A 25,393-nucleotide genomic window follows, 5' to 3' on the forward strand; every position below is an offset into this window, starting at 1 on the left:
TTTAACTGCACGCTTCTGGATGGGTGCATAAATGTGTCAGGGGAGGGAGGGGCACAGGCACATTTATAGACTGTGTCTGCGAGCATGTATCCAGGCATAGGGTGTACCCTGGGCATGGCTGTTCTTGTGAGCATCCTTGGGGTGCTGTGGGAAAGTATCTGGACTCCCCCTTCTTAGATCCCCCCAGCTCTGGCTGCCCTGGGTCCAGCCATTCCCTCCTGCCTGGGAGGGTCTGGGATATGAATGGGGAAAGGGTAGGAGTTGCCCAGAATGGCACAGTGGTTAAGAGTATGTGCTGAGGGGATGAAGGAGACCTAATTACCTCCCCCAACAAAAAAAATTAAGGATGTATGCTGAGTCCAGGATTAGCTTGTGTGGATCCCTGTCCCACCATTCACCAACCATGTGATCTTGGGCAAGCTGAGTTGTTCTTGTGCTCTAGGTATCCCCATCTGTAGAATGAGGATAAGCACAGAATTCTCCCAGGGCTGTTGTGAGGATGACAGGAGCTAGCCTATGTGAAGTTCTTAGCACAGAGCCTGACCTATGTGTGTTGCCTGTTCATTCCCAAGTGCCCACCACTGGGGCAGTACCCTATGGGCTGGCCAAGCCTGTGCCTGCCCACTCCTGGGCCAAAGCTCCCAGAAAGCCCCACCCCTCCACTTCCCACCTGCTGAGCTCAGCACTTCCCAGGCTCCACCACTGTCGTAGCCACATCTGGGCCGGCTCCACGCAGGGACCACAGTGGCGTGCCTCTGTGGCCAGGGTTGGGGTTTCCGCTGACTCAGCACCTCTGGTTCTCCAGGGGGGAAATCCCAGGTCTGGCCCCGCCCCCTGCTCGGGTTAGATGGGGCCACAGGGGTATGGCTCCACCATGTTGCTTCTCCAGGAAGCCCCACTCCCACCAATCAGCCCTCCAGTTGCTCCCCCCATACCCATCCCTACCACTCATGGGCCTCTTGAACCTACTCTGTAGTTCCTCATTCTTGGGGCCCAGAAATTTCTTTGCTGCCTCCAGGAGGAGCCCCTTGGGAGGGTCACCTTGATCACCCCCTGCCTCTGGACAGAACGGGATACATTACCTACTCCCTTCTCCTCAGAAGTCCAACCTTTCATCCAACCTCAACTCCTCTCACTTCCTTGGATCCTGAGTATCAACTAAATCCCAGCCTCACCTCCTCACCCCGTCCCCACCTCCTGCCCCTGTTCACAAAATAATGATAATAGTGAATATTCATTGAGCTCCTTTTGTGCCAGACCCGTGGTGAGTGCTTTTTACAGATTCTAGCTGGTTTCCTGCTCACAATAACCCTGTGAAGTATACGTGATCCTTATCCCATCTTACAGATGAGAAAGTGGAGTCATAGTTAACTAGTAAGTTCAAAATCACGAAGAGCAGAGAACAGGGATACGAGCCCTTCTAACCTCATGGAATAAGAGGAATAAAGGGACCTGATGGGTTCCACTTGTCTGGGAATGGGGCCAGAGCAAAAGGGGTTAATTTAGCACCCCTCCCTCCACTCCTAGAGTGGGGTTCCCTCCCCCTAGTCAGATGGTCAGAAAACAGACTGGGAATGTTAGGCTGAGAAGCTGGAAAAAGCTGACCAAGAAGGCTTGGGCAGCAGCCACGTCACGGGTCCCGAGGAACTGGGGAGGAGGGTCTCCAGCCCACCCTCCCCGCCAGCCTGCTGGAGGCCCAGCCAGGGAAAGGGAAGAGAGTGGCAGAGGGGAGGCCCTTCAAGCTCCAGGCCTAGCTCTTAAAGGGCCGGACTCCCCGCCCACCCGCCGCCTGCTGCCAAAGCCCCCTTGCAGGGCAGCTCCGGGCACGCAAGGTCCTGCCTCGCTCGCTTCGTTCGCTCGCTCACCTGGCGGGGATGTGGAAGGGGCGGGCCTAGGAGCGCAGCCAGGCCAGGAGAGGGGCTGGGCATCCCGCCGCCTCTGCCACCGCTGGAGCCCCCTCCCGGCCCTCTCTCCCGCCTCCTGCCTGGCGGGCGGGTCCAGCTGTGTTCCATTAGCGGCCCTGGCAAGTCCCCAGCCCCCTGGAACCGCCCCCTCTTCCCCCACCCGGAGTGGCCCGCAGTCCCCGGCAGGCACACGCGCGCGCCGGGTAGCATTCAGCCCCCAAAGCTCGGGACCAGGAAAAGTGGGGACCCGAGGCCGGCTAGAAGTGATCGAGGACCTCCCAGCCGGCTTGAGGAACACAGGCCCTGCTTTCCGTGGTTGGCTGCGCTGGGCTGCCTGGATTACTCAGTGAGGTGGGGGGGATCCCCAGCCACGGTAAGTGGAGGTGGAGGGGGTTGCCTCTGGGCTCTGGACTGCAGGGCTCCTTCTGCCTCTTACTTGCTGTGTGACCTGAGGCAAGTGGCATCCCCTCTCTGGACCTCAGTCCTCTTCTCTCTAGTGGGATGACCTATAAACTCCATCCCAGTTCTGACTCTCCCAGCCCCTAAATCTATGCCTTTGTATTGGGATGGGATCATCTCCTTGGAAGCTGCTCTCCTTCCATGCCTTTAGCTCCCTGCTCTGGCTGGAGCTAGAGGAGTGGAAGCCAGCGGTCTGGAGCAGGAAGGGGACACGAGTGAGCACATCGATGTTCACGCCTCCACATGCATTCACATGCCTCTCACAGTTGGCAGCCCTTCCACTGACTGGCAGGAGGGGGAGGCCAGGATAGGGTCTGAGAGACAGGATGTGCCTACCACCAGGATGGGGGATGAATAGGGTGGGGGAACAGTTCTGCCCCAGGAAGGAGATTGGGGTCCTATCTCCAAATATACTGAGGTGAGGGGTTCTTCCTGCTCTCACCCCCTATCCAGAACTGAGGGAGGGAAAGAGAATTCCATTATAGCTGGAGGGAATGAGGTCAGACTTGCATAAGAACTTCCCAACAAGAGGGCCTACAGAAGGGTTAGTCATAGGCTGGCCGTGTGCACATACATATTTGCAAGCTGGTGTGTCTGGGTGTACTGGTGAGCATGTGTCTCTGCAAGCATGCCTGTGTGCAGGTAGGACTGTATGCACAGGCTAGCACAAATGGGTCTGTGTGTATACGTGTCTGTGTATCTGTGTGTATCATGCTGACACATGCATGACTGTGCTCTTGAACTGCCTGTCTCCGGGGAGGCCAGATGATGTATGGCTCTGCTGGCTGCTTGCTGAGTCCACATTGATTTAACTGGGCCCATCCATCAGGGTTTAATAAAACTAAAAGACGAGCATCCATCAGCAGGGGAGGCTGGCAACAAGGTCCTGAGCCGGGTGACCTGCTCTCCCGCCCACTGCACCCATGGGGGAAGTTTCCTGGGCTCACACACAACCCTGTGATGCCTGCCAGGAGATTTAGCCTAGTCGTCGGCCCCTGACCTTGTCAGCGCCAGACAGGGCTACCTGGCTGACTTGGGTGCAGCTACCCAGATACAAGATTAGCATATACCAATAGTACACAGTTTGATAAAATATTGAAATACTCCAGTGTATTGGCAAATAGCTTCTGCCTCAACCACCTCGCTATCCCAAGTGACCTGGCCCTCTAGGACCCTCTAGATCTCTCCTCAATCCAGCAACTATCTGCTGGCAGAGCCAGATGCTGCCTGGACATGGTTTCAGTGCTCCAGCCAGTATTCAGCTCCGACTGCTCAGTGTCCGTGCCATACCGGTGGTTAAATATTTTGAATATCACCCCAGCCCAAAACCTAGCCCAAGGCCTGTGGTTGGGCATCTGAGAGGGACTGATGCCTGGCCAGACCTCCTGCCACCCTAGTCCCAGTGCCTGGGCCCCCAGGGCTGGCTGCTGCTTGCCCATATGTGGAATTGTGCTCTGTGAGCACAGGAATCCACTTTCCTGGTCTCTATGGTTTTCAGGTGCTGTGGCTGTGGCCGACCTCTCTGGACCGGGATGTGGGCATCGTGGGCTCCTGGCTTGTGGCTGCTCAGTCTCTGGGTCACCTGCAGCCATGGGGCAGACCCAGGTGAGATGACACGTGAGGATCAGAATGCCATAGGCCTGCCACTGGCTCCTTGAAGTGCGGGGTTGTATGCACATATGTGACTGTGGGCCTGGGTCATCTGGGCATTTATAGGATAATCTGGGGGCTGGGCTTGGGGTGGCCTGAGTTGCTTGCCCACATAAGCCTGTGTGAAGTGAGCTAGAGAGTGTGTATTTTTGTCCACCTGTGTGTGTGTCTCTGGGCCTCTCTGTGTTTACATCTCAGAGTTACTCTGTGCATCTGTACATACTCCTGGGTCTCTGTGTGTGAGAAGTACCCCTCTCCCTCATACATAAACCCAACCTGTGCCCCAAGAGCTGGTGGGGACAGCATGGTGGAGCTAGTATGGTGAAGGAGGAGCAGATTGCTTTCCCTGCAGAGGGAAGCTGCATCCCCAGACAGGCCAGGCCTCTCCAGTCCTTTCCATGCTGGAGAATCCATCCTCCAGCCCACGTGCTCCTCCTCCTCCACAGCGATCTTGGATAAAGGGCCCGTCTCAGGGCCCAGACGCTGGATGGAACAAAGGGTGTAGCTTTCCAGGGCCCAAAGCCAGAGGAAGTTGACCGGGCAACTTGCCCTGCCCTGCTGGGTGCCCTCTGGCCGCCTTGCTGAGCAGAAATAGAACTCCTAGAACCCAAATCCAGCCAAAGGAGGCAGAAAACCCAAGATGCAGATGTGAAGGGTACATGTGACTACCTGTGGGTAGTGTGTGCACATATGTGTCTTTATATGTGAGCACATGAGTCTTACTCTCCTCTCCCTCACCGGGTCCCCTTGGGGTTGGGGCAGAAAATTTCAACATCTGTAAGGAATTTGGGCCTATTGCCAAGGGATGAGTCACCCATTGCTGCTGCTGATGCTAAAGACAGTGATGGTTTTCTGGTCAGACCTGGGGGAGGAAGATTCCAGTGGGGTCAGTGGACCGAGAGATCCAGGATTCCTTCTTCCGGCCAGATATCCAGGAGTCCAGTGCTCAGCTTCTAGGAGCTATATTCATTGTCTTGTCCCAGCTGCCCCATCTACATTGATGAAAAGGCCTCTTTGAATCTAGCCTCTATCTCTCCTGTTGTAGCAATCAGCCCTAGAGAAGAGGAAGGCCTGTGGCTGCCTACTTGTCCTTTTGGGGTTTTAGAGACCTGAATTAAGCTATCCCCTTCTCCAGGAGACTTTACCCCCTTAAGATACCCTGTCTGGAGACCCAAGACTCTAATGGTTTCCTCGAGCTTGTGTTCCACTGAGACCCTCAGTCTCTTCTCACTGTTTCATCAGGAGATTATCCAGGTGAAAAGTCAATCTGTTGACTCACACTTGTGTCTGTCTTGCTTGTCTGCTTTGGCTGCGGGAAGTAGAGCCCCACCCATTGCTGACAACACGTGTACCAGCAGCACTTGGCATCCCTGGTGGCACGGGCATCTACAACTGCACATGCACTTGTATATAACACAGTGTGCATGGTCCTGACTTTTCCTTGCCCCTGAAGTGCTCCTCTGTCCCCCACTTGGGTATATGTCATGGAAGGAGCACATGTAAATACATAGTTCCCCACCCCATCTGTAGGGCTGCCCAGAGTTTCTTTCATTCTCTTGCTAGCCTGGTCCCTGACTTGGGGTCTTCGGAGATTTGGGTTCTAGGAGTTCTGATTCCTGCTCTGCTGCAAACTCACTTAGTAGCCTTGGGCCAGGCCTCAGTCTTCCCATGTATGTACTAGGGTGCCTGCCCTCTCCCCATTCCTAGGGTAGCCAGGGTCAGAAGGCAGAGGTGAGAGCAGTCGCAAGGCAGAGCCTAGCTAAAGATGCAGAGTAGGGAACATGAACTTGCTCCATCCCAGGTTCCCCAAGAGCCCGGCTGTGCAGCCCCCTCAGCCTGAGCCCACCAGATGCCCATTGCCAATTCTCTTCCAGGGGAGCAGTGCCTACCTTCACAGCAAGAAGGACTCAAGTTGGAATACAGAAGTGACTTATCGACCAACGTGACAGGTGAGTGTCCATCTCATCCTGTTGTCCCCTCTCCACCATCTTCTTGGGGTGGCCTGAACCCCCCACCTGCCCAGCTGAGCTCTTCATCTGCTGTCTCCCCCGAAGGCTTCAATCTCATCCGCCGACTCAGCCTCATGAAGACATCTGCCATCAAGAAGATTCGAAACCACAGGGGGCCTCTCATCCTGCGGCTGGGCGCGGTCTCAGTCACCCAGCCCACGCGGTAAAGGCCCCAGTGTGACTGCTGGGAATCCAGACTGAGGGCAACCACATTCCCCAGCAGCTCTGGATTTGGGCCCTCAGCCCAGGGGCAGCTGTGGGTCATTTTACCCCACTCCTTGCCAGGAGTCAGCCTGATCTCCACTCTTGGGCCTTGCAGGGTGGGCAGGAGGAGGAGACTGGCAGGCCCACCCTCTGTCCTCTCCTCATCTGGTTAGCAGTGGGGGAGGACAGGTCTGCAATTTATGGGCACCTTGAGGACCCCAGGATTGAGGTGGGAAATTGCAAGGGGCGTGTGTGTGTGCATGTTTGTGCATGTGTGGGTGTGTGTGCACGCGCCCATGTATGTGAAGTCCAAACTCCCACCAGTCCCTGGGTGGTCTGGCCCCTGCTTCCCTCTCCAGCCTCATCTTCCAAAATGTTCCTCTTTCTTTCTTGCTGCTCTAGTCATGCTGAACCCTTTCATCTTTTTTTTCAGTATCTCTTCTCCTAGCCCAAGCCCAGTTATTCCCTCCAAGGCATCCTGGAGTCCTTGGAAGCACTTACCACAATCATAATGAAATAGGGGAACAGTCATTCTGAGGATTCTTTGTTTGTAGTTTTACCTCCCCCCAACCCATTAGACTTGAAGCCTCTACGAGAGGTCCCTTCTTTGTGTTTTCACCACTGACCACCCCCCCATAGCCAGACCCACACTTGGCACATTGTAGGCCCTCAGTAAGTGTCTGTAGAATGTGTGGATGAGTATACGGATGTGTCAGTGTGGAGCTGTGTACCTGTGGTCTCTTACCTAAGCCTCAGGGCACCCTCCCTGCTCTCCCCCCAGACGCGTATTCCCTCAGGGCCTCCCCAGTGAGTTTGCCCTGGTGCTGACGCTATTGCTGAAGAAACACACCCATCAGAACACGTGGTATTTGTTTCAAGTGACGGATGGCGATGGGTACCCACAGGTGAGTCCGACCCCCCATTCCACCCCTCTTGCTCTTGGGGAGTCAAGCAGTCCCAGTTCAGCCCAACTTCTGCCCCTGCTTTTGATTTCTGGGGCCTCCCTACACCATCCCAGTGCCCACCCTTGAGGCCACCCCCACCCCACCAGCACCTATTCCATTTTTTTTTAGGATGTATTGCTCTGTGACCCTAGCCAGCTTTTCCCCCCTTTCTGGGCCTCAGTTTCCCTTCCTGTGAAACGAGCTCGAGGGCCCTTAACTTTGTCATGTTGTGGCTCAGTGGGGGAGGGAGGCTCTGACTCCCTGCCCTGTGCCTTTCCCAATTTCACACAGATTTCTCTGGAAGTCAACAGCCAAGAGCGGAGCCTGGAGCTCCGGGCCCGGGGCCAGGATGGCGACTTTGTGTCCTGCATCTTCTCAGTGCCCCAGCTCTTCGACCTGCATTGGCACAAGCTGATGCTGAGCGTGGCCGGACGTGTGGCATCCGTGCATGTGGACTGCACATCAGCCTCCTCCCGGCCTCTGGGGCCCTGGCGACCTGTGCAGCCTGTGGGCCACGTCTTCATGGGCTTGGATGCTGAGCAGGGCAAACCTGTCTCTGTGAGTGCTAGGTTGGGCATGGACTCCTTCTGGGAGCCTGGGTGAGCTCCCTGGAACCTATCTGTCCAGGTCCTTCCTTTGTTCTCATGGTTTCCCATGGACCTCCTGAACATATTAATGTGGCATTCAAGGCCTTTCATGATCTGGTCCCTATAAATGTCTGCATCACCATCTTCTGCTTCATCTCTCCACGCAGTTTTGCTCTGGTTAATTCCATCCCAGCCATCCACCTCCCCTAATGCTTTCACAGCTCTAGCCTTTGCCTCTGCTGCTACTTGCACCTGGAATACTTTTCCTTGCACACCTACCTGCTAAAAATCTACTGGTCCTCAAGGCCCAGCTTGAATGGTACCTCCTCTTCCCCTCTTCCTCTGGGCCAAGGCGAGCATTCCTCCCTCCTCTCCGTTTTCCTTGCACGTGTAGTTTTGTTTTGCTTTTTGTGACAGCTATATTCTTGATGGTCTCTCAGGCCAGACTGGAAAGCCTCTGAGGGCAAACTCTGGGGTGGAGCCATCTCTGTGCCTCACTGGGGGCCAAGACAGAGCTACTTACTAAAATGAAGTGACCCTTGTGTGTCCCCTACAGTTTGACCTTCAGCAGGCACACATCTACTGTGACCCGGAGCTTGTGCTGGAGGAGGGCTGCTGTGAGATTTTACCAGGAGGGGTGAGTGGCCCAGCCCCAGCACAGCCAGGAGGGTTAGGGCACCGCCCAGGGACACAGTGTGCTGGGAATGGTGAATTAGGAAGCCTAAACTTAGGATGAGTGGGTGAAGGTCAGGGATGGAGTCTGCTTTCTGTACTGACCTCAGCCCTTCCCCTACACTGGTCAGTGTTCCCCAGAGACCTCCAAGGCCCGCCGGGACACCCAGAACAATGAGCTCATCGAGATCAGTCCGCAGACTGAGGGCAAGGTCTACACCCGCTGCTTCTGCCTAGAGGAGCCGCAAAACAGCAAGGTGGGTGGGCAGGATAGACAGACATGGACACAGGTACAAGTGTGATGTGCCTTCCCTGACCTGGCTACCCCCAGGGTCAGTTGGCCGTGTGCCCAGGGGCAGAGAGGGCACTGGAAGCCCTGCCTGTCTGTGTCCCACCCCTATTGGATTCAGGGAGGCAGAGACAGCCCACTGCATGCCCTGTGCCTGCCTGCCTGCTGGCATTGAGAGTTGTGCCTGTCTAGTTCTGGCACTACAGAGACCCTCACTGGTACCATCCCAGACCCTTCTGGTGAGAGAAGGACCAGGCTGTCACCCAAAGACAATTTCTCCAGGACAGGGATACTTGGGGTCAGAGGCCAGGTTACACTGCTTGCTGTGGGGCTCACTCACCTCCAGGGCTCAGCCCCGGCCAATACCAGGCTGGTTCCACACCCAGCACCATGGCCAGCTGCCCTGCCAGCTCCCAGGTTCCTTAGGGGTGGCAGGGAAACCCAGTTCCTCCCTTAGCCCCACCCCCTGGCCAGGCAGCTCCCTGCCCACAGGCATCATGCCCAGCCTTTGGCTGCAGGAACACAGGATCCCATTGATTCGTGATCTTGTTTTCTCCGACATCACGTGGGTGGAAGGAGAAGGAGGGGTGCCTCTGGGGATGCCAGAGTCCTGAGCAGGCTCTTGATGCCCTGGAAGCTGCCAGATATCAGACTGAGGGGTTCCTGGGGTCCATGCCCTGGCCTGGGGGCCCCTTTCTAGTATGGGCCCCAAAACTGCCCCCTCCTCAAGATTTCCCCCTTATTCTGTCTGCTCAGGTGGATGCCCAGCTGACAGGAAGAATCAGCCAGAAGGCAGAAAGGAGAACAAAGGTAGAGACAGTGGGTGGGCAGAGGAGGCCACAGTGTCCTCAGTCTGCCCTCCACGTCCTCTGTAAACCCTTTGAGTAAGAGACTCTCCGCCCACGCTCTTCCCACCTGCCCCCACTCCTGGACAGAGCTTAGGGTATGTAGGTGCCAGTTCCAGGAAGGCAGGATGAATGGCGGCGAGACAGACAGTACCTGGCACTGTCTAGGGCACCCACTCCTGATGGTTCTTGGGTAGGGGTATTGGAAGCACTGCTTTGTCCCCTCTGTTCCCCGCCCATTCTCTTGCCCTCCCTCTTCCCAGGCCCACCAGGAGACAGCAGCCGATGAGGTAAGCCTCCTATCTAGACTGGCAAAAAGAGCTTAGTTGGAAAGGTGCCAGCATGAGCCCTTTGGATAAGGCTTTGGGCACTGGAGCCCGAGCATGGGGGTGTGGGATGACCACACAGCTCCCAGCATTCCTTGGGGGCCTTATGCTGGGCCCTGCCTGCCCACTGCTTCTTCTCAGGAAGGGGGTGTTTAACCTTGGACACTCCTGCTGAGCTGGCAGCAAATGGCTGTGGGTATCCTAGAGTGAGCCTAGGCCTTGGCCATGGACCCCAGATTCTGGGCCTCACTCTGCTCCAACATGCTGTGTGACCCAGGCCCACTGCTATTCCTCTCTGGGCTTCAGTTTTCTCATCTGAGAAATAGCTTGGCTCTGGGTTGGTGGGAGTTGAAGGGCGAGGCCTATTTGATAAGATGTCTACCTTTGTGCTCCCTTGACTCCTCCCAAGACACCTGTGATGTTCTTGTGCTTGGTGTGTGTATGGGGTAGGGAATGGGGTGGAGAGGGCTGCTCCTGGGGTCTCAGACCTGACCTTTCGGCTGATCCTTCCCTTTCAGTGCCCACCCTGTGTCCAGGGTACCCAGGAGAGCAACGTAAGTGCATAGGGGTGTGTTGGGTGGGAGCTGGGCGTGGGCGTTGCCTAGAGGTTGGCTTGGCAGTTTCCTGGTTAAGGACAAGGGGATCTTTGTGCCCTTTTACACTCTCTCCTTGCCCATCACCCCATCCCTGCCAATCCAGGGCCACGTGGAAGGCAGCCTTATGCCCTGCAATCTGGGCAATGTATTGGGATCCAGGGTGGAATGGTGACGGGGTGGTGGCAGCAGAATCGGGGCCTTGATTACACTCCCCACAAGGACTCAGGCCTGCTCTTCTTGGAAGATTTCCTGTGTCATCTTGGAGACAGAGAAGGTGAAGGACTGGCTCAGGGAGACACAGCCCAGTATTGGCTCCCAAAACCACATGTTGGCTCAGGGCCTCCCCTCCAATCCTTCTCTAGCTGGGCCTGACCCATCTTCCCTCTGGGGGGCCAGAAGGACAAGGGAAAGGGGCTCAGTGTGAGCCCAGATGGTATCCACCTGTGTCTTTTCCGTGGGCAGTATGAGTCACCACTTTCCCATAGCCTGACATTCTGAGTTGACACGCCGCATTGATCCAGAGAGGGCACAGCCCCCACTCCCCTCAGCTCTAAGCCCCTGGCCTGGGGGAACATTAGGAAGTACCCTCTTTGCTGCCTGCCCCTCTTTCCTCCACCAAATTCAGTACTCCACCAAATCCGGTAAGGCTGATGGTCCCCAGATGTTCAGGAGTTGCCATGGCAACCGAGCAGCCATATTATCCTAGCAACTAGGGGGTGGAGCTAGCCAAAGTCAGGTTAGAGAAGGTAGGTCAGACCCCTCTGGAAGCCTGACAGCATTAGGGCATAAAATCAGCATGTTTGTTGGCCTGGGAAGCAGAGCAGGAGCTGGGATTCAGGCGGTTGGTCCAGCCACCATGCTGTGTGACCCTGGCTAAATTGCTTGCCCTCTCTGGGCCCCTGGTCTCCTCTCCTTCCTGACATGATTACATCCTCTCTCCTCTGTCCCCTCAGGTCACAATTGGCCCCTCTGGCCCCCAGGTGAGTCCCAGATGGAGAACAGGACACTCCTGCCCTCTTCAGTGGTGCTAGCCCATCTCACAGCATGTGGCCCCTTGGCTGTGTCTTTATATAAGGGCTCCCCAAGCCTGCAAAGGTGTGGGGTGATTAGATGTGCATGTGTGTTGGAGACAGTAGGTGGTTGTGTGTATATAAGGATGTTAAGAACTGCCCTTTTCTGAGGGTCCACTGTGTATCGGGCCCTGGGTCACCCATGTGCACTCTGACCTTCCTGAACCCCCTCAGGCATCTTGTGGGGTGGGTACTACCATTTTACTTCAGGGAAAACCGAGGCCCAGCTGTACGCACATGTGCGACTGGTGTGTCAGTGATTGTGTGTGTGTGAGGCTATGGGCATTTCTGGACATGTTTGTATGTGTGCAACCCACACTGGTGGGGGTGAACCCGTATACCCATGGGTGCAAATGTGAGTGTGCCTGTGAGTATATGACGTAATTCTCGGGGCCACCTTCCTCTGCGTGCTAAGTGGCTCTGAACACTTTACCTGCAGGGTTATATTTCTTCCTCACCACAGTCCCTTGAGGTAGGTGCTAACATGAATCCCATTTTATTGATGAAGACACTGAGGCTCAGAGAGGTCACATGACTGGCCCTGAGTCACATGCTAATAAGCGGTGGAGGTAGGATTTGAATTCAGGCAGTCTGACACTCACCATCACGGGTTTCTGCCACTCCACACGTGTGTGTCCACACACATGTGTCCTGTGCCCCTGGGTGTGCTGCGTGTGAGCTAGCATGCTTGGGTAGGGGTGTGGGGGAAGAGATACCTTGTGCGTGAGACTATAGATTTGCCAAATATAGCCTTTTGGGGTGGGAGGGACACTCAGATGAATGCATATGGAATCCATATGCTGTGTGTGAGGTGGGGGTTGAGGAGGGCTGTGCCCATGTGTGGTGGATGCGTGGAGAGGACCAGACTGGGGAGAGCTTCCTCTAGGCTCTTATGTCCCCTTCTGGTCCCAGCCCTTGTTTTACTCTCATCCACAGGGAGTGAAAGGTGAGCGCGGCCTGCCTGGTCCATCAGGACCCAAGGGAGAGAAGGGAGCCCGGGTAAGTGCCTCGGCCACGGCCACAGCAGGACCTTCCCAGCTGTGCCCTGGGGTTGGGCTGGGCTGTGAGCCATCATCCTATCATCTCAGCTAGAAACCTGCAGCCTGGCCCAAATGGGAGATGAGGGCCAGGGTCTCTCCTGGGGTTACTGTGTAGAAACCTCTATTTTCTAGGGGGACCTGGGACTGTGGGGTTCCTGTGCCCATCCTTCTCAAAACAGGTCTAGGTGACTCCCCTAGGAGGCTGCCCTGATCCCTTGCTCCCTACCCCTACCTCTAGGGCAATGACTGTGTTCGAATCTCCCCGGATGCTCCGCTTCAGGTAAGATCTGGAGGAGGGGGCTACTTTAGGGCCAATATGGAGCCAGCCTCTAGGGAAGGGGCTGTGCCCTCAGAAGCCTGTGGGGTGACCCAGGCCCCTCTCAACACCTTATCTCCCTGCTCAGTGCTCAGAAGGCCCGAAGGGAGAGAAGGGGGAGTCAGGAGCCTTGGTGAGCATGGGATCAGGGACAGGGTGGGGCTGTGGAGTCCTGGCCCAGCCTCCCCCCACCTCCTCTTTCCTCACCTCTCTTTTGTGTCCTTCCTGATCTCAGGGACCCTCAGGACTCCCAGGCTCCACAGGCCAGAAGGTAATGGGCCTGGATTTTGAAGGGTGGGTGCCAGGGAGGTCTGCGAATCCTGCAGACATGAGGAGGGAGGTGTCCAAAGTCAATCTAGAGGATAGTGTCATTGGGCCCAGAGTTGGCAGGGCCCTCCAGACCTCTCAGTCATCTTGCCTTGTCCAAATTCCCACCAGACCTGGAGGGAAAAGCCACAGACTCTCCGAGTGAGTGGCCTGGCTGGTTTGGAAGTTCTTTCTGTTGCCTACCCTACTCTGAAGCCATTCAGTCTCTGGGGAGGCTGAGACCACAGGTCCAGAAAGCAGTCATCCCTCCCCAGATGGAGCTGTCCTGGTTCTTCCAGCCCCTTCCCTTACCCCTAACCACTTTGACTCTTCCTTCTTCAGGGCCAGAAAGGCGAGAAGGGAGATGGAGGCATCAAGGGCTCGCCGGGAAAGCCAGGCCGAGATGTATGGTGCTCAGGACCCTTCCCCATCATAACCCCCACATCCCTCAGCACGTAGTCTTGAAATGCAGAAATATAACCATCAGAATCCTACCCACTACCCTGCTCAGAGAGGAGAACAGAGACCCAAGGAGGGGAGGGCTGTGTCCTAGGAGGGGCCTCCTGATTCCCAGCCTAAGAGATCTGACCTCTAATGCCCCTGAGGTTCACATCTGATGAACCTGGGGGCACTGGGCGGAGTCTGGCTTTGGGGCGGGGCAGTGAGGGCAAGCAACTGGGTATTTACATGGCCCAGCAGGACTTCTGCCCCAGGGAAGTGCCAGGCAGGCCTTGGCCGTCCTTACACCCTGCCCCCCATCCACAGGGCCGGCCAGGAGAAATCTGTGTCATAGGGCCCAAAGGGCAGAAGGTGAGTTGTGGCCGTTTGAGGGGTAGAGTGGGTGGTGGGGCTGAGGCGGCTGCTCTCTCACACCCACTTTATGTTTGTGCCAGGGAGACCCTGGCTTTGTTGGGCCTGAGGGGCTGGCAGGAGAGCCTGGGCCCCCTGGCCTCCCTGGGCCCCCAGGGATAGGACTTCCTGGGACCCCGGTGAGTACCCCAGCCCCTCTGCCATCCTTCCCTCAGAGACCCTTCTCCTGCCTGGCCAGGAGTGGGGAGGTAAGGCTCAGTCCTGGGGGTCCTGGTTGGGGGAAAGGACCAGTATGGATCTCACTGGAATGCAACGGCCCTGGGAAGCCCCTGCCTGACCCTGTTTCTTTCCTCAGGGGAACCCGGGTGGCCCACCAGGCCCCAAGGGAGACAAGGTAAGCACATACAGAAGCAGGGACATGTGCAGGAGCTCCTGCTGGGTGGGAGGAGAGATGAGAATGGGGACAGGGGCGGCTGGGGTGGGGAAGGGACAATGGGGCTGGGCTCCTCGTGGGCAGTGTCCCCATCCCAGTGCTTGCTGACGAGGGAGGCTTGGCCTGGGTTCCAGGCATTGGGATGGGCAGGCCCAAGTCTGGTAATGACCACAGTGATCTTCACTGGAGGGCCTGGCCTAAGCTCATTTTAGGGCCTTGTGCCTTAAAGAGCAGAAAGCCCTAGAAATGTCTGTCCACTGTGGCTTCAGTAGGGTCACCTAGATCACCCCGCAACGTGCTGCATTGGGGAAGGGGCACACAGAGGCCTCATTTTCCCCCTTGCTTTGCAACCAGAAGGACTTGATTTAGGTAGGGAGAAGGACAGGCAACAGGAAGGGAATGTTTGTTGACAAAATAGACCAAGAGGAGATGGGAGGTTTGGCAGGATTGTCCTGCCATCCAGAGAGGGGACTGGATGGGGAAGGGGTGGATGGGCTGAGGTCAAGGCCACAAACCTCCCCCTTAACCCTTTCTTCTGACCACAGGGCAGCTCCGGGGTGCCGGGAAAGGAAGGTCCTGGCGGGAAGCCTGTGAGTGACCCCAGGCCAGTGAGGGAGGGAGGGCACTGCCCACCATGACCAGGTCTGCACTACCAAGGCCACCAGAGGGAGGGCCTCGGTCCTCAGGTCCTCTCTGCCTGGGCAGTAATGCTCACTACTTCTCCAACAGGGGAAGCCAGGGGTGCCGGGGCTGAAGGGAGAGAAGGTGAGTCCCAGACCTGGTTGCCCGAGAGTGGGGTGGGAGCGCGAGCCTCTCTCTGAAGGTGACACTGAGCATCAAGGGTGCTGGGCTCTGGGACACCCTCCTCCACCTTTTTTTTCCTGTGGCATGCGTGTGTGATTACTAAATAAAGAGCCTGGCTTGGGAGTTACACAGCTGAGTTCAGATCCCATCTTGGCCATGCACATGAACGTGGCAAGTAAATGAACTTCTCTCTTGGCTCAAGTTTCACATCTCTAAATGGGGCACAACGATTTGTTATGGCTCGTCATGAGGATGTAGTTTTGTGATGTCCAGGAATCATAAGTTGAATGAATGAGTCTGTTGAACAGAAAGTCCCTCCAGTGTTCCTGCTGTCCACTTTGATGTTGGGAGAAGAGCCCTGGCCCACCCCATGTCTAGAGCTCCTTGTCTGACCCAGGGCCTCAGCCCTAACTTGTCCACTCACAGTCTCTCCCTTCTGCTAGGGTGACCCCTGTGAAGTGTGCCCAACACTGCCTAAAGGGTTCCAGAACTTTGTGGGGCTCCCTGGAAAGCCAGGGCCCAAGGGAGAACCAGGTGATCCTGCACCAGCTAGGGTGAGTGCCCTGGGTGGCCATTCTGGGACTCCACAAAAAACCTGGGGTGTGTAATCATGGAGAGGAGTTGGGCCGAGGTGCTGGGAACTTCTCATGGCCATAGAGACGTTGTGGGCAGAGAGTCTAGGCTCTTAGCTCAGGGGTGTCTGGGACTGAACCATAGAGTTTAGGGTTGGGCTAGAAGGTCACCTCAGGTCTCCATGGCAACCAACCAGGGTCCTTGAGCCAAGGCTTAAGATGCCTTTTGGGCGAGTTGGGGTAGAGCCAATGCTTATAGTGAGTGAGGCTGTGCCCTTCTCCTGGGATTGGGTGTTAGTTGGGGTGGAGGAAAGGAGTAAGCAGGGCTGGATTTGGGTCTTAGCCTGGACTCAGAACCCCACTCCCTCATAGACCATTTCTTTCAGGATGGCCTGGGAACTATTGGACAAAAAGGTGATCGGGTATGTATAGGCATTTTCCGGTGGGGTGTCAGCCTGGCCTCATTTCCTCCATCTGTTATAAGGTTTGATGAGCCGTGGCCCTGGGGTGCTGACCTTGAACCCCCTGGCACCCCTGGGTATTTGAAGGGTTTGTGGTGTGTGACATTGCTGTCCTCATATATGGCTAGGAAGTTTGGGGTGCCCCAACATACTCAGTCTCAGCCTATAAACCTTTTCTTCCTGCAGGGAGACCCCGGCATCCAAGGCCTCAAAGGAGAGAAGGTGAGGGACCCCATCCTCTGGCTGCCCCCGTCTGACTCGTGGGAGCCTTTCTGATCCCTTCTCTTCCTTCCCCAGGGGGAGCCCTGCTTGTCCTGCAGCTCAGCTGTAGCGGCCCAGCATCTTGGGCCTTCTACAGGAGCCAAAGGAGACGTGGGCCCTCCTGGTCTCGGTTTGCCTGGCCTTCCGGTGAGTGACTGCTTCCTCCTAGCCAGGACAGGCCAGGCCAGCCCATCCTTGTCACACTGGTGGCCTCCCTGACTCCCTAAGCCCAGAGTCTCAAAGCAGAGACCAAGAGGGAGGCCTGGAGGCAGGTGTCCCAGGTCTATAGCCTGGTCTCTCCCTCTACCCCTGTGCTAACCCAGGACTCCCTCTTAGAATCTCTGCGTGCCCAGCTGTATAACAGAAGTAACTGTCCAGTGACCTGCAGGCTTGTAGGATTCGTTATTCCGAGCTGGCCTTTCTCGGTGGACACTGGGACCCGTGGAGTCTTGGAGGAATGGGAGTTGGGGGATGCTGTGACTGTGACTTGCTTGTTTTTCAGGGGAAAGTTGGGGCTCCAGGGCCAACAGGGCTGAAAGGAGAGAAGGTGAGACCTGATTAGATGTCAGGGACACAGGGACTTCTTGGCAGGGAGGCAAGGGAGGGGAGCCGCTGGGTGGGGGATAGGGACAATATAGACAAGAGATAAAACTGTAAATCCACAGAGAAGTAAATTCATCAGTGTTTTGCAGACTGGAGTCAAAGAATTTATTTCTGAGGGCCCGCATGTTCTCCAAGAGAGTTCCTTAGTGTTGTACTTTTAATTTACTGATAATCCAAAACAATTATGGACATTCGAGACCACCTTATAATAAAATAATAGCCTTTACACTTCTTTACCACTTACTCTGTGCCAAGAAGCATTCTAAGGGCTTGTACATGTGTTGACTTGTTTCCTCCTCCCAAAACTTTATGGTCTAGGTCCTCCATTACTCCCATTTTATGGAAGAAAAAGAGGTCCAGAAGGCCAAGTAAATTGCCCAAAGTCACACGGGTGTTTGGGTGCAGACCTAGGATTTGAGCCCAGCGAGTCTGATTCCAGAGTCTGTCATCGTCGCTACTCCGATGGGTCACTCAATTTCAGTGCCCGTGTGAACGTTTATATTTGCGTCTGCGTTGGAGACAAATGACAACATCGAACTTATAACACAGTCTTACTCAAATGAGGGGTTCTATGGGTGTACGAGTGTTCAAGTGTGAGAAACACAGGGATGTATGTTCAGACTCAGCTCTACCAGCTCTACACCTGTCATTTCTCAAATGGAGCTTTGCACTCCCACCCATACCTGCTTCCTCTTCCGGTCTTCCCCAGCTGCATAAATGGCATATACCCAGCTCCTCAAACCTCCTCAGACCCGAAACCCAGCAGCATCCTTGATTCCTCCCATCCCCACATCACCCACATCATCTCCTCCATCTGAAAGCTCTGCCACCGCATCTCTCAATTCCCCCCACTTTGCTCACCTCCATGACCGCCATTTCGTCTGGGTCCCCATCATCTTTCACCTGGATGGTGGCAGCAGCTGCCTACCTGGCCACTGCTGCTCTCAGACTTGTCATCCAGTAGCTAATGTGGCTTTGTGTGTGTCGGAGGGGAACTCAGGTTACATTGTTTCCCTGCTCAAAATCCTCCCATGACTCGACTTTGTATGGAAGGCCTGCTGTGCCTCACATGACCCTGAATGCCTGGTCGTGCCTGCCCCTGCAGGTTCATCTGGCCCTCCTCTCCCCTTTCCTGCGCTTCTGATGTGCTGCCCTCCTTCCTTCCCGGAACATGTCAAGAATGTTCCCACCTCTTAGATTTTGTACTTGTGGCTCCCACTGTCTAGAACGTTTTTCCTCTCTACCTCCCCCCAGTCTTTCATTGACTGACTTTAGTCTCGTCTTTCTGATAACTGTGGTTAACCCTTCTCCGACCGTCCTGTCTAAAACAGCCTCCCCTGCCTTCTTTGTCTGATCACCCTGTTTCTTTCTTTCACAGCACTCATTGCTTTTCACAGTTACTATTATTTAAAGGTTCTTGGTGTCCCCACAAGGGTGTAAGCTCCACAGGCATGTTTGTCTGCACTGTTCACCACTACATACCGGCACCTCGCCCAGTGCGCAGCACTTCCGGGGGTCCAGCCAATGGCTGTCGGAGAAATGAACTCCTGATCTTTGTGTGCTGGGCCAGGGCAAAGGGTGGGGCTGGGATTCCGCAAAGTGAGGCTGGGAGCAGAAGCAGGCTGGCTACAGACTCTCCAAGAGACCTTGAGGAAATTCCTTTCCCTCTCTGGGTCTCAGTTTCCCTAGCCAGGAGATGAGGAGGGTAGACAGGGGGTCCCAAGTTGCTATTCTGGTAGTTTGGGAGTGACCTAGCATCTATATGTTTCCCAACTTTGACCCTGTGTTCTCTGCTTTGCTCTCAGGGTAATTTTGGGGAGGCAGGGCCAGCCGGCAGTCCGGTAGGTGTGCTTTGGATGGCAACAGCTCTGGGGAGGAGGACAAGGTGGGAGGTGGGGAGATGATAGGCCTGGGCAGCATGGCCCAGGCAGCTGCTGGGCATCACACATGGCTTCTTTTGGGGGGTGGGTAATTACATATATTGACTTACTTATTTAAATGGGGATTGAACTCAGGACCTCGTGCATGCTAAGCGCCTACTCTACCACTGAGCTATACCTGCCCCCCAACATGGCTTCGTATCACACAGGGGCCTCCAGGACCAGTGGGACCCACAGGCATCAAAGGGGAGAAGGTGAGTCTGAAGACATTCCCCGCACTGCAGCCAGGGCCAGCTTCCTAAACACGCGCTCATCTTCCTCTACTTCAGATCCTCCAAGGCTCCCCACTGCCTGAGGGTAACATCTGATTTCTCAGCAGGAATTTCAAGACCCCTGAGGCCTTGGCCCCCACCTTCCTTTCTTACCAGTTTTCCAACAATCTCTTTTGAGATATCCCTTGCCCAGCAGACGTGCTACATCAGGCCTGGCCACACTCCCCAGCCCGAGTCCCCCAGCCTTGTGTGTCCTTGCTTGGCAGGGGGAGCCTTGTGAGGCATGCCTCACCCTGTCTGAGCGTCAGGATGAGGACAGCCACGTGGTGGCCTTGCCTGGGCCTCCTGGAGAGAAAGGGGAGCCTGGGCCTCCAGGCTTTGGGCTGCCAGGAAAACAGGTGAGTTCTGGGGCCTGTGGAGGAGGGACGTAGGCAGGGCTTGAGAGGGGTGGGCTGCCTGGGTCTCCCAGCTCCCTGCGAAGTGGGGAGTAGGTGGGAGTGTGTGGAGGGGCCGGGGCCTCTGTCCCCAGAGGGCGCTGGCCTGACAGGCCCCTGCCCTTCATCCTGGGACGCAGCGTGCAGAAAGAGCACCACCTGGGACCACACAAACCTGAGCTCAAAGTCCAGCTCTGCCTTTTAGTGGCACTTTGACTTGGGCAAGTCACTTTCCATGTCTGTGCCTCTGTTTCCTGCACACAGTGTTGTTGTAAAGCCTGGGACAAGCATTTAGGAAGTGAGCATCACCACCCTGGTGACTGCTGTTATCACTGCCCGGCTCACAGCAGCGAACACTGACAGAGTGTATACTGTGGCTTACGCACTGCCTCACACACATCAGCTCGTCTCATCTCACAAGAACCCTACTGAGTAGAAGCCTATGCCCTTTTTTATCATCCCCATTTGGCAGATGAGGAAACTGAGGCACAGAGAGGTTAAGTAACTTGCCAGGCTCACTTAGGCAGGGAGTCTGGCTCAAGACTTCTCTTAATTGACCCAGCATTGCTTCACTAGAATGAGAGCAGAGGCTTTGGTCTGTTTGGTATACTGTACAGTCCCAGGTCTCACACAGAGCCAGACACTGGGCAGTGTCTAGTATGAGTGAGTGGGTGCTGGAATGTTTTCTCCTCAGGGCAAGGCTGGAGAGCGTGGACTGAAGGGGCAGAAGGTGAGAGAATTCAGTGGGCACCACCTCCTCGCAGATGCCCTCCCTGCCTCTTATTCCTGATTGCCCAGTGCCCACTCTCTACTCCCTGCCCAGCTCCCAGCCCCAGTGAAGGGCTCTTTGAGGGCCTACAGGTCCCAGGAGGGCACCGTGCTCCCAGCTGGGTCACCTCTGCCCTCCTTGAACCCTACTCCTTACAGGGTGATGCTGGGAATCCTGGAGATCCTGGAACACCAGGCACCATAGGGCAGCCGGGACTGTCGGGAGAGCCTGGGGTTCGCGGCCCTGCAGGGCCAAAAGGAGAAAAGGTCAGGCAAACGGGGTAGGGTGCAGTTTGTTGCATGTGCAAAAAGAGATCAAGCTGAGAGCTAACGAGGGGAAGGACTTTGGGGTCAGGCTGTGAGCCTTCCCCTACGGGATGCCAGAATCCCTGGGTGGAGGAGCGATTCTGGGAGAGCTAGGAGTGTCGGGGGCCTGTTTTGAGATCCCAGGCTGAGGTGGGGGCAGCGGAGGGGCAGAGCTCTCCAAAGGGCACTAGGATCTGCTTTTTGATGTCTCCTCTGGGCCTGGCCACCAGCCCTGGCTCACTAGCTCTTGGCTGTGCCCGGCTCTCACCAGGGTGATGGCTGCACTGCCTGCCCCAGCCTGCAGGGGGCGTTGACCAACATGGCGGGATTGCCTGGGAAGCCAGGCCCGAAAGGAGACCCGGGGCCAGAAGGTGTTGGCCGGCCTGGTAAACCGGTGAGTTCTGGCTACCTGCCCTCTCGTCCTTCCCTCCCTGGGCTTTCCTTCTCTCCCTCCTTCCCCCTTTCCCTGCAGGATCCATGGGTCACCTGTGTCTTTTAGGGCCAGCCTGGTCTACCAGGAGTTCAAGGGCCCCCAGGACTGAAAGGCCTACAGGTATGTGTGGATGTGGGGTCCTGAGCTACAGCTGTGTGGGTGAGTATGTGTAGGGGGAGATACACTGGGGCAGTGGGCCTGGAGTGGAGGAGGATCAGCTGCAGAGTAGGGAGAAGGTAGAGATGGAGGAGGTCAAGGAGGAGGAGCTGGGGCAGAGGCAGGGATGAAGGGTGAGTGGGGCGTCTCAAGCTCAGGCTTGTCTTTCTGCCTCTTCAGGGAGAGCCTGGGCCTCCAGGAGTGGGAGTCCAGGGGCCCCAGGTGAGTCTCCAGCCTTACCTTTGCCTTCTTGCCTCCCAGCACTTCCATAAGCCAGCAGCTCACTCCAGTCTGCCACCAGATGCTCAGGGCACAGCTCTGGGATAAGGAATTGGGCAGCAGCCCTGGCCTGCCGATGCTTCTGTCTGGGACTTTGGTTTTGACCCCCTGCCCCTCTCTGACCCTTAGTGCCTCCTTGTGGAGCTCTCCTGAGTTTGGGCTGGCAGATTCCCCACCCCAGGCCAGGTCTGCCGGTGGGGCAGTTTGGCTTGGGCAGGTTGGCTTGGACAGCTTTGGCCCAGTCTGCCTTTTCTGACTTGCAGGGGGAGCCTGGAGTCCAGGGTCTGCCTGGCATTCAGGTACGTCTGCCCTGGGCCTGGAGGAAATTGGCAGGGGAAGGGACCACTCCAGGACAGAGGTAACTAACTGTGCTTCCATCTGCAGGGGCTTCGGGGACCTCGGGGACCACCTGGCCCTGCTGGAGAGAAGGGTGCCAAGGTGAGCCTCTGCCTCCTTGGGCACTAGGCTTGCCATGCTTCGCAGTGTCCTGGCCGTGGGCACAGGGGATGTGGGAACTGAGTGATGCCTGTCAGGGGGCTGCCCAAGGCCTAGTCTCACTTGCTGGATAGTAGCTAGCTTCAAATTCTGCCCCCACAACCTTTGTACCCTCTCTTCCACAGGGATCTCCAGGGGTGAAAGGAGCCACTGGACCTGTGGGACCTCCTGGCGCCAGTGTCTCTGGGCCTCCGGTAGGCGCCCTCTCTGTGCTCCACACTGGGGACATTGCTGGGACCAAGGACGTTGCCTCTGGGAAGAGGGCATGGGCCTGACCCTGCCAGTCCCAGCAGCATTGGGGATGGGAGGAGAGCAGCCTCAACCTAGCCCAGCCTTGGAGAAGGAAGACCACACTGTTTCGAAGGAGCACCTGAATAATGACAATATTGAACACCACCATTTTTTGAGCAGTGACGGTGCCAAGGCCCTGTGCTAAGCTCCAAACAGAGTCACTTAATCCTCACAATAGCTCTGTAAGGTAACAGCTAGTTTTATACCAATTTTGCAGATGAGGAAACTGAAGGTCAGAGAGTGAGGAGACAGAGCCAGGACTTGAACCCAAGTCCGTCTGACTCAGAGCCCATGAGTTCACTCCCCCAACCCCACCACAAACCTTGGAGTTATTCAGGATCATCCAAAACAGAGCTGCCCAGCAGATCTTTGTGATGATGGCAAATGTTCTATTCTGCCCTGCCTGAGATGTAGCCACCAGCCCCATGCCTCTACTGAGCGCTCAAAATGTAGCTAGTGTGACTGAAGAACTAAAATTTACATCTCATTCAATTTTAATTATTTTATTATTCTTTAATTTAAAAAAACTGGAGGGGGAAGAGGCAATTAGGTTTATTTATTTTTGATGGAGGTACTGGGGATCGAACATAGGACCTCATGCATGCTAAGCACGCACTCTACCACTGAGCTATTATACCCTCCCCCACTCAATTTTGATTATTTTAAATTTAAGTAGCCACACATGGCTATTGGCTACCATACTGGGCAGCACAGATATATCTAGGTCAGCAGTACTTCCTACCTCATTCCCCTCAAGGACCTCCCTTTATTACTGTCTCACCAATCACTCCCATGTTTTGAAAGATGTGTCTGTGGAACAAATTGCATAGATTAAGTAATAATAAATGTGTTGCCTTATTTTTATTCATCAAAGACCTGTATAATAGTCAGCTTCGACTCCACATGAACTCACTAGAATTTTACAAGATTATATAATTCTAGCCTCAACCAAAGAAATGCTACCTTTCAGCCAGCCTGTTCCATGCCAGGTCTTGGGCAAATGTATAATTTTCCTTAGGCTTTTGATGATGTTGAAAATAGCCCAGTGAACCGTATCTTTTCTATCTTTATGGTTCCCTAGAGAAATTCCAATCCCAGTTTGGGGATCACTGATGGATTCCTCCTGAGCGTGTGCGGAAGCCCAGAGGGGCCAGTCTCACCCAGGTGCCTGCAGTCAGTCTGTTTTGCCTAGCAGAACTGGGTAGTCAGGGTCCCCGCCTGTCCCAGGGAGCCCCCGATAAAAGCAGAGGTAAAGATGAAGGTGGCCCTGGTTCTTAAGGAGCTTCGAGTCCCACGTGGGAAGGTGGCATGACCTGCAGGACAACAGCCATCAAAATGCCCTGTGTGGCTGGCTGACCTCTCCAGACTGTCATCCCTCAGGCTGAATCCCATCCAGGAGACTTCCTAGTCCTGAACCCACACTCACTAGTTGTGTGACCCTAAGTGTTGCAGAAAAATGTGTTACAGCTCAGTGGAACAGCTCAGTGTTACAGCTCGGTTGTGACAGCAACTTGGATCCAGGTGAGAGACCAAGCAGCACTTGGAGAGTTGGAGAGCTCAGGTTTATTATGCCAGCAGGCCCAGAGGAGTTAACACTCCAAGATCTAGACTCTGTCTGTAGGTTTACACAGGCTTTTATAGGCTACCAGTTTACACTTTGCAACATCATATGCAATTAAGGTATAACAAAAGTTGAGTAATTAGGAACAAGCTTTGTAGAAATGGACCAATCAGGAGGAATAGAAATAACCAATCAGGAGTGAGGAGAATGGACCAATCAGGAGTGAGAGAAATAACCAATCAGAAGTGAGCTCCACGCAAATGAAGTACTACAAACAGACCAATCAGAAGTTAGGGAAATGGACCAATCAGGAGTGAAGGAAATAACCAATCAGGAGTGAGCTCAGGGAACCAATAGTATTTTAGGGATAAGTTTCACTTTCCCAGAAGTAAGCTGTATCAGAGGCAAAAAGTAAGATAAAGCCTCTGGGCCAGGGAACCCAGGTGCTGGCAGGAGAGTAGTGGCCCTGCCTGGGGGTCCTGCTGGTCTTTTTTATGGGGCTTCCCACCTCATAAGCAAGTGACAGTCTCTCAGTGTCTTCAATTCCTTGTTGACAAATCAGGGCTGAAATTCCCACCCCCTCCTTGAGTTAATGAGAGTACTTTTATGGTGGGGAGACTGTGGATCAAGCACTAAAGGGAGACAGGAGAGAGCAGACCTAGGTGCTGCTGTGCTGTTGGGTCCATAACAAAAATCTCTGTAAGCCTCCACTTCCTCACCTGTGAAATGGGACAATACTGTCCTGCAGGGAGGGCTTGGGGTGGGGATTCCATCCAGTGCTCTCTGACAGGCCATTGGCCCAGGGTCTGACACCCAGAAGGTGCTCAGGAAACGCCAGTCTTCCTCCTCCTTTCTCCCCTTCTTGTCTCTTGTGCCTACAGTCTCCTCCTCTAGAACGTGGGCACAGGGGCGCGGGTTCCAGGGGAACCCGGTGCTGCTCCTGTTTGTCCTCATCCCCTGTAGAGGGGCCAGATGGCTGGCTGATGTCCAGCCTCACCCACTGACCCTGGGATCTCTCCCTTCAGGGCCCTGATGGGCAGCAAGGACAGATGGGACTTCCAGGAGCCAGAGGGATGCCGGTGAGTACCGAGTCTCGGGGCAGCAGGAAGCCATAGCTGCCCCTGCTGCCACACTCCTGTCTACTCACCTCCTGGTGTTTCTTCCCTGCAGGGTGAAAAGGGGTCGCAGGGAGAGAAGGTAAGTCCCAGGGACCTATGACCAATACTCTAAGGAAATTAGCAGCCCCTAGAGCCCCACCTGGGTCCACTCGGTTGTGTCCCTGGGCTGGAGGATGGGTGTTGAGGAGTCATCCTGGTCTCCTTGCCACCCACCAGCTCCCTGGTTCAAGGTTCCAGGA

General features: G+C 55.3%; 1 protein-coding gene across 11 annotated transcripts in view; it reads left to right on the top strand.

Annotated features, from left to right (window-relative positions):
* Positions 1–1,910: 1,910 nt before the first annotated feature.
* The window catches only part of COL16A1 (collagen type XVI alpha 1 chain), a 50,806-nt gene continuing 27,323 nt past the window's right edge, over positions 1,911–25,393 (top strand). For 2 of the 11 annotated variants that reach the window (XM_074376981.1, XM_074376982.1), the window contains exons 1-41: positions 1,915–2,277; positions 3,862–3,968; positions 5,888–5,962; positions 6,068–6,185; positions 7,008–7,131; positions 7,462–7,728; positions 8,314–8,394; positions 8,561–8,686; positions 9,475–9,528; positions 9,827–9,853; positions 10,408–10,443; positions 11,439–11,465; positions 11,995–12,027; positions 12,492–12,554; positions 12,834–12,875; positions 13,000–13,044; positions 13,147–13,182; positions 13,560–13,622; positions 13,983–14,027; positions 14,111–14,206; positions 14,383–14,421; positions 15,006–15,050; positions 15,190–15,225; positions 15,708–15,818; positions 16,223–16,258; positions 16,484–16,519; positions 16,595–16,705; positions 17,061–17,105; positions 18,967–19,002; positions 19,251–19,295; positions 19,580–19,711; positions 20,442–20,477; positions 20,675–20,782; positions 21,093–21,215; positions 21,321–21,374; positions 21,591–21,632; positions 21,953–21,988; positions 22,074–22,127; positions 22,310–22,378; positions 25,062–25,115; positions 25,207–25,233. In XM_074376981.1, the coding sequence (XP_074233082.1) occupies positions 3,896–3,968; positions 5,888–5,962; positions 6,068–6,185; positions 7,008–7,131; positions 7,462–7,728; positions 8,314–8,394; positions 8,561–8,686; positions 9,475–9,528; positions 9,827–9,853; positions 10,408–10,443; positions 11,439–11,465; positions 11,995–12,027; positions 12,492–12,554; positions 12,834–12,875; positions 13,000–13,044; positions 13,147–13,182; positions 13,560–13,622; positions 13,983–14,027; positions 14,111–14,206; positions 14,383–14,421; positions 15,006–15,050; positions 15,190–15,225; positions 15,708–15,818; positions 16,223–16,258; positions 16,484–16,519; positions 16,595–16,705; positions 17,061–17,105; positions 18,967–19,002; positions 19,251–19,295; positions 19,580–19,711; positions 20,442–20,477; positions 20,675–20,782; positions 21,093–21,215; positions 21,321–21,374; positions 21,591–21,632; positions 21,953–21,988; positions 22,074–22,127; positions 22,310–22,378; positions 25,062–25,115; positions 25,207–25,233 (2,706 nt within the window). In that variant the 5' untranslated portion in view covers positions 1,915–2,277; positions 3,862–3,895. Of the gene's footprint in view, positions 2,278–3,861; positions 3,969–5,887; positions 5,963–6,067; positions 6,186–7,007; positions 7,132–7,461; positions 7,729–8,313; positions 8,395–8,560; positions 8,687–9,474; positions 9,529–9,826; positions 9,854–10,407; positions 10,444–11,438; positions 11,466–11,994; positions 12,028–12,491; positions 12,555–12,833; positions 12,876–12,999; positions 13,045–13,146; positions 13,183–13,559; positions 13,623–13,982; positions 14,028–14,110; positions 14,207–14,382; positions 14,422–15,005; positions 15,051–15,189; positions 15,226–15,707; positions 15,819–16,222; positions 16,259–16,483; positions 16,520–16,594; positions 16,706–17,060; positions 17,106–18,966; positions 19,003–19,250; positions 19,296–19,579; positions 19,712–20,441; positions 20,478–20,674; positions 20,783–21,092; positions 21,216–21,320; positions 21,375–21,590; positions 21,633–21,952; positions 21,989–22,073; positions 22,128–22,309; positions 22,379–25,061; positions 25,116–25,206; positions 25,234–25,393 lie in introns of all 11 variants that reach the window. The other 9 variants (XM_074376987.1, XM_074376988.1, XM_074376986.1 and 6 more) reach the window with 8 other exon arrangements.

This window comes from Camelus bactrianus, chromosome 13 (assembly GCF_048773025.1).
Source record: "Camelus bactrianus isolate YW-2024 breed Bactrian camel chromosome 13, ASM4877302v1, whole genome shotgun sequence".
In the NCBI taxonomy this organism is placed as follows: Eukaryota; Metazoa; Chordata; class Mammalia; order Artiodactyla; family Camelidae; genus Camelus; species Camelus bactrianus.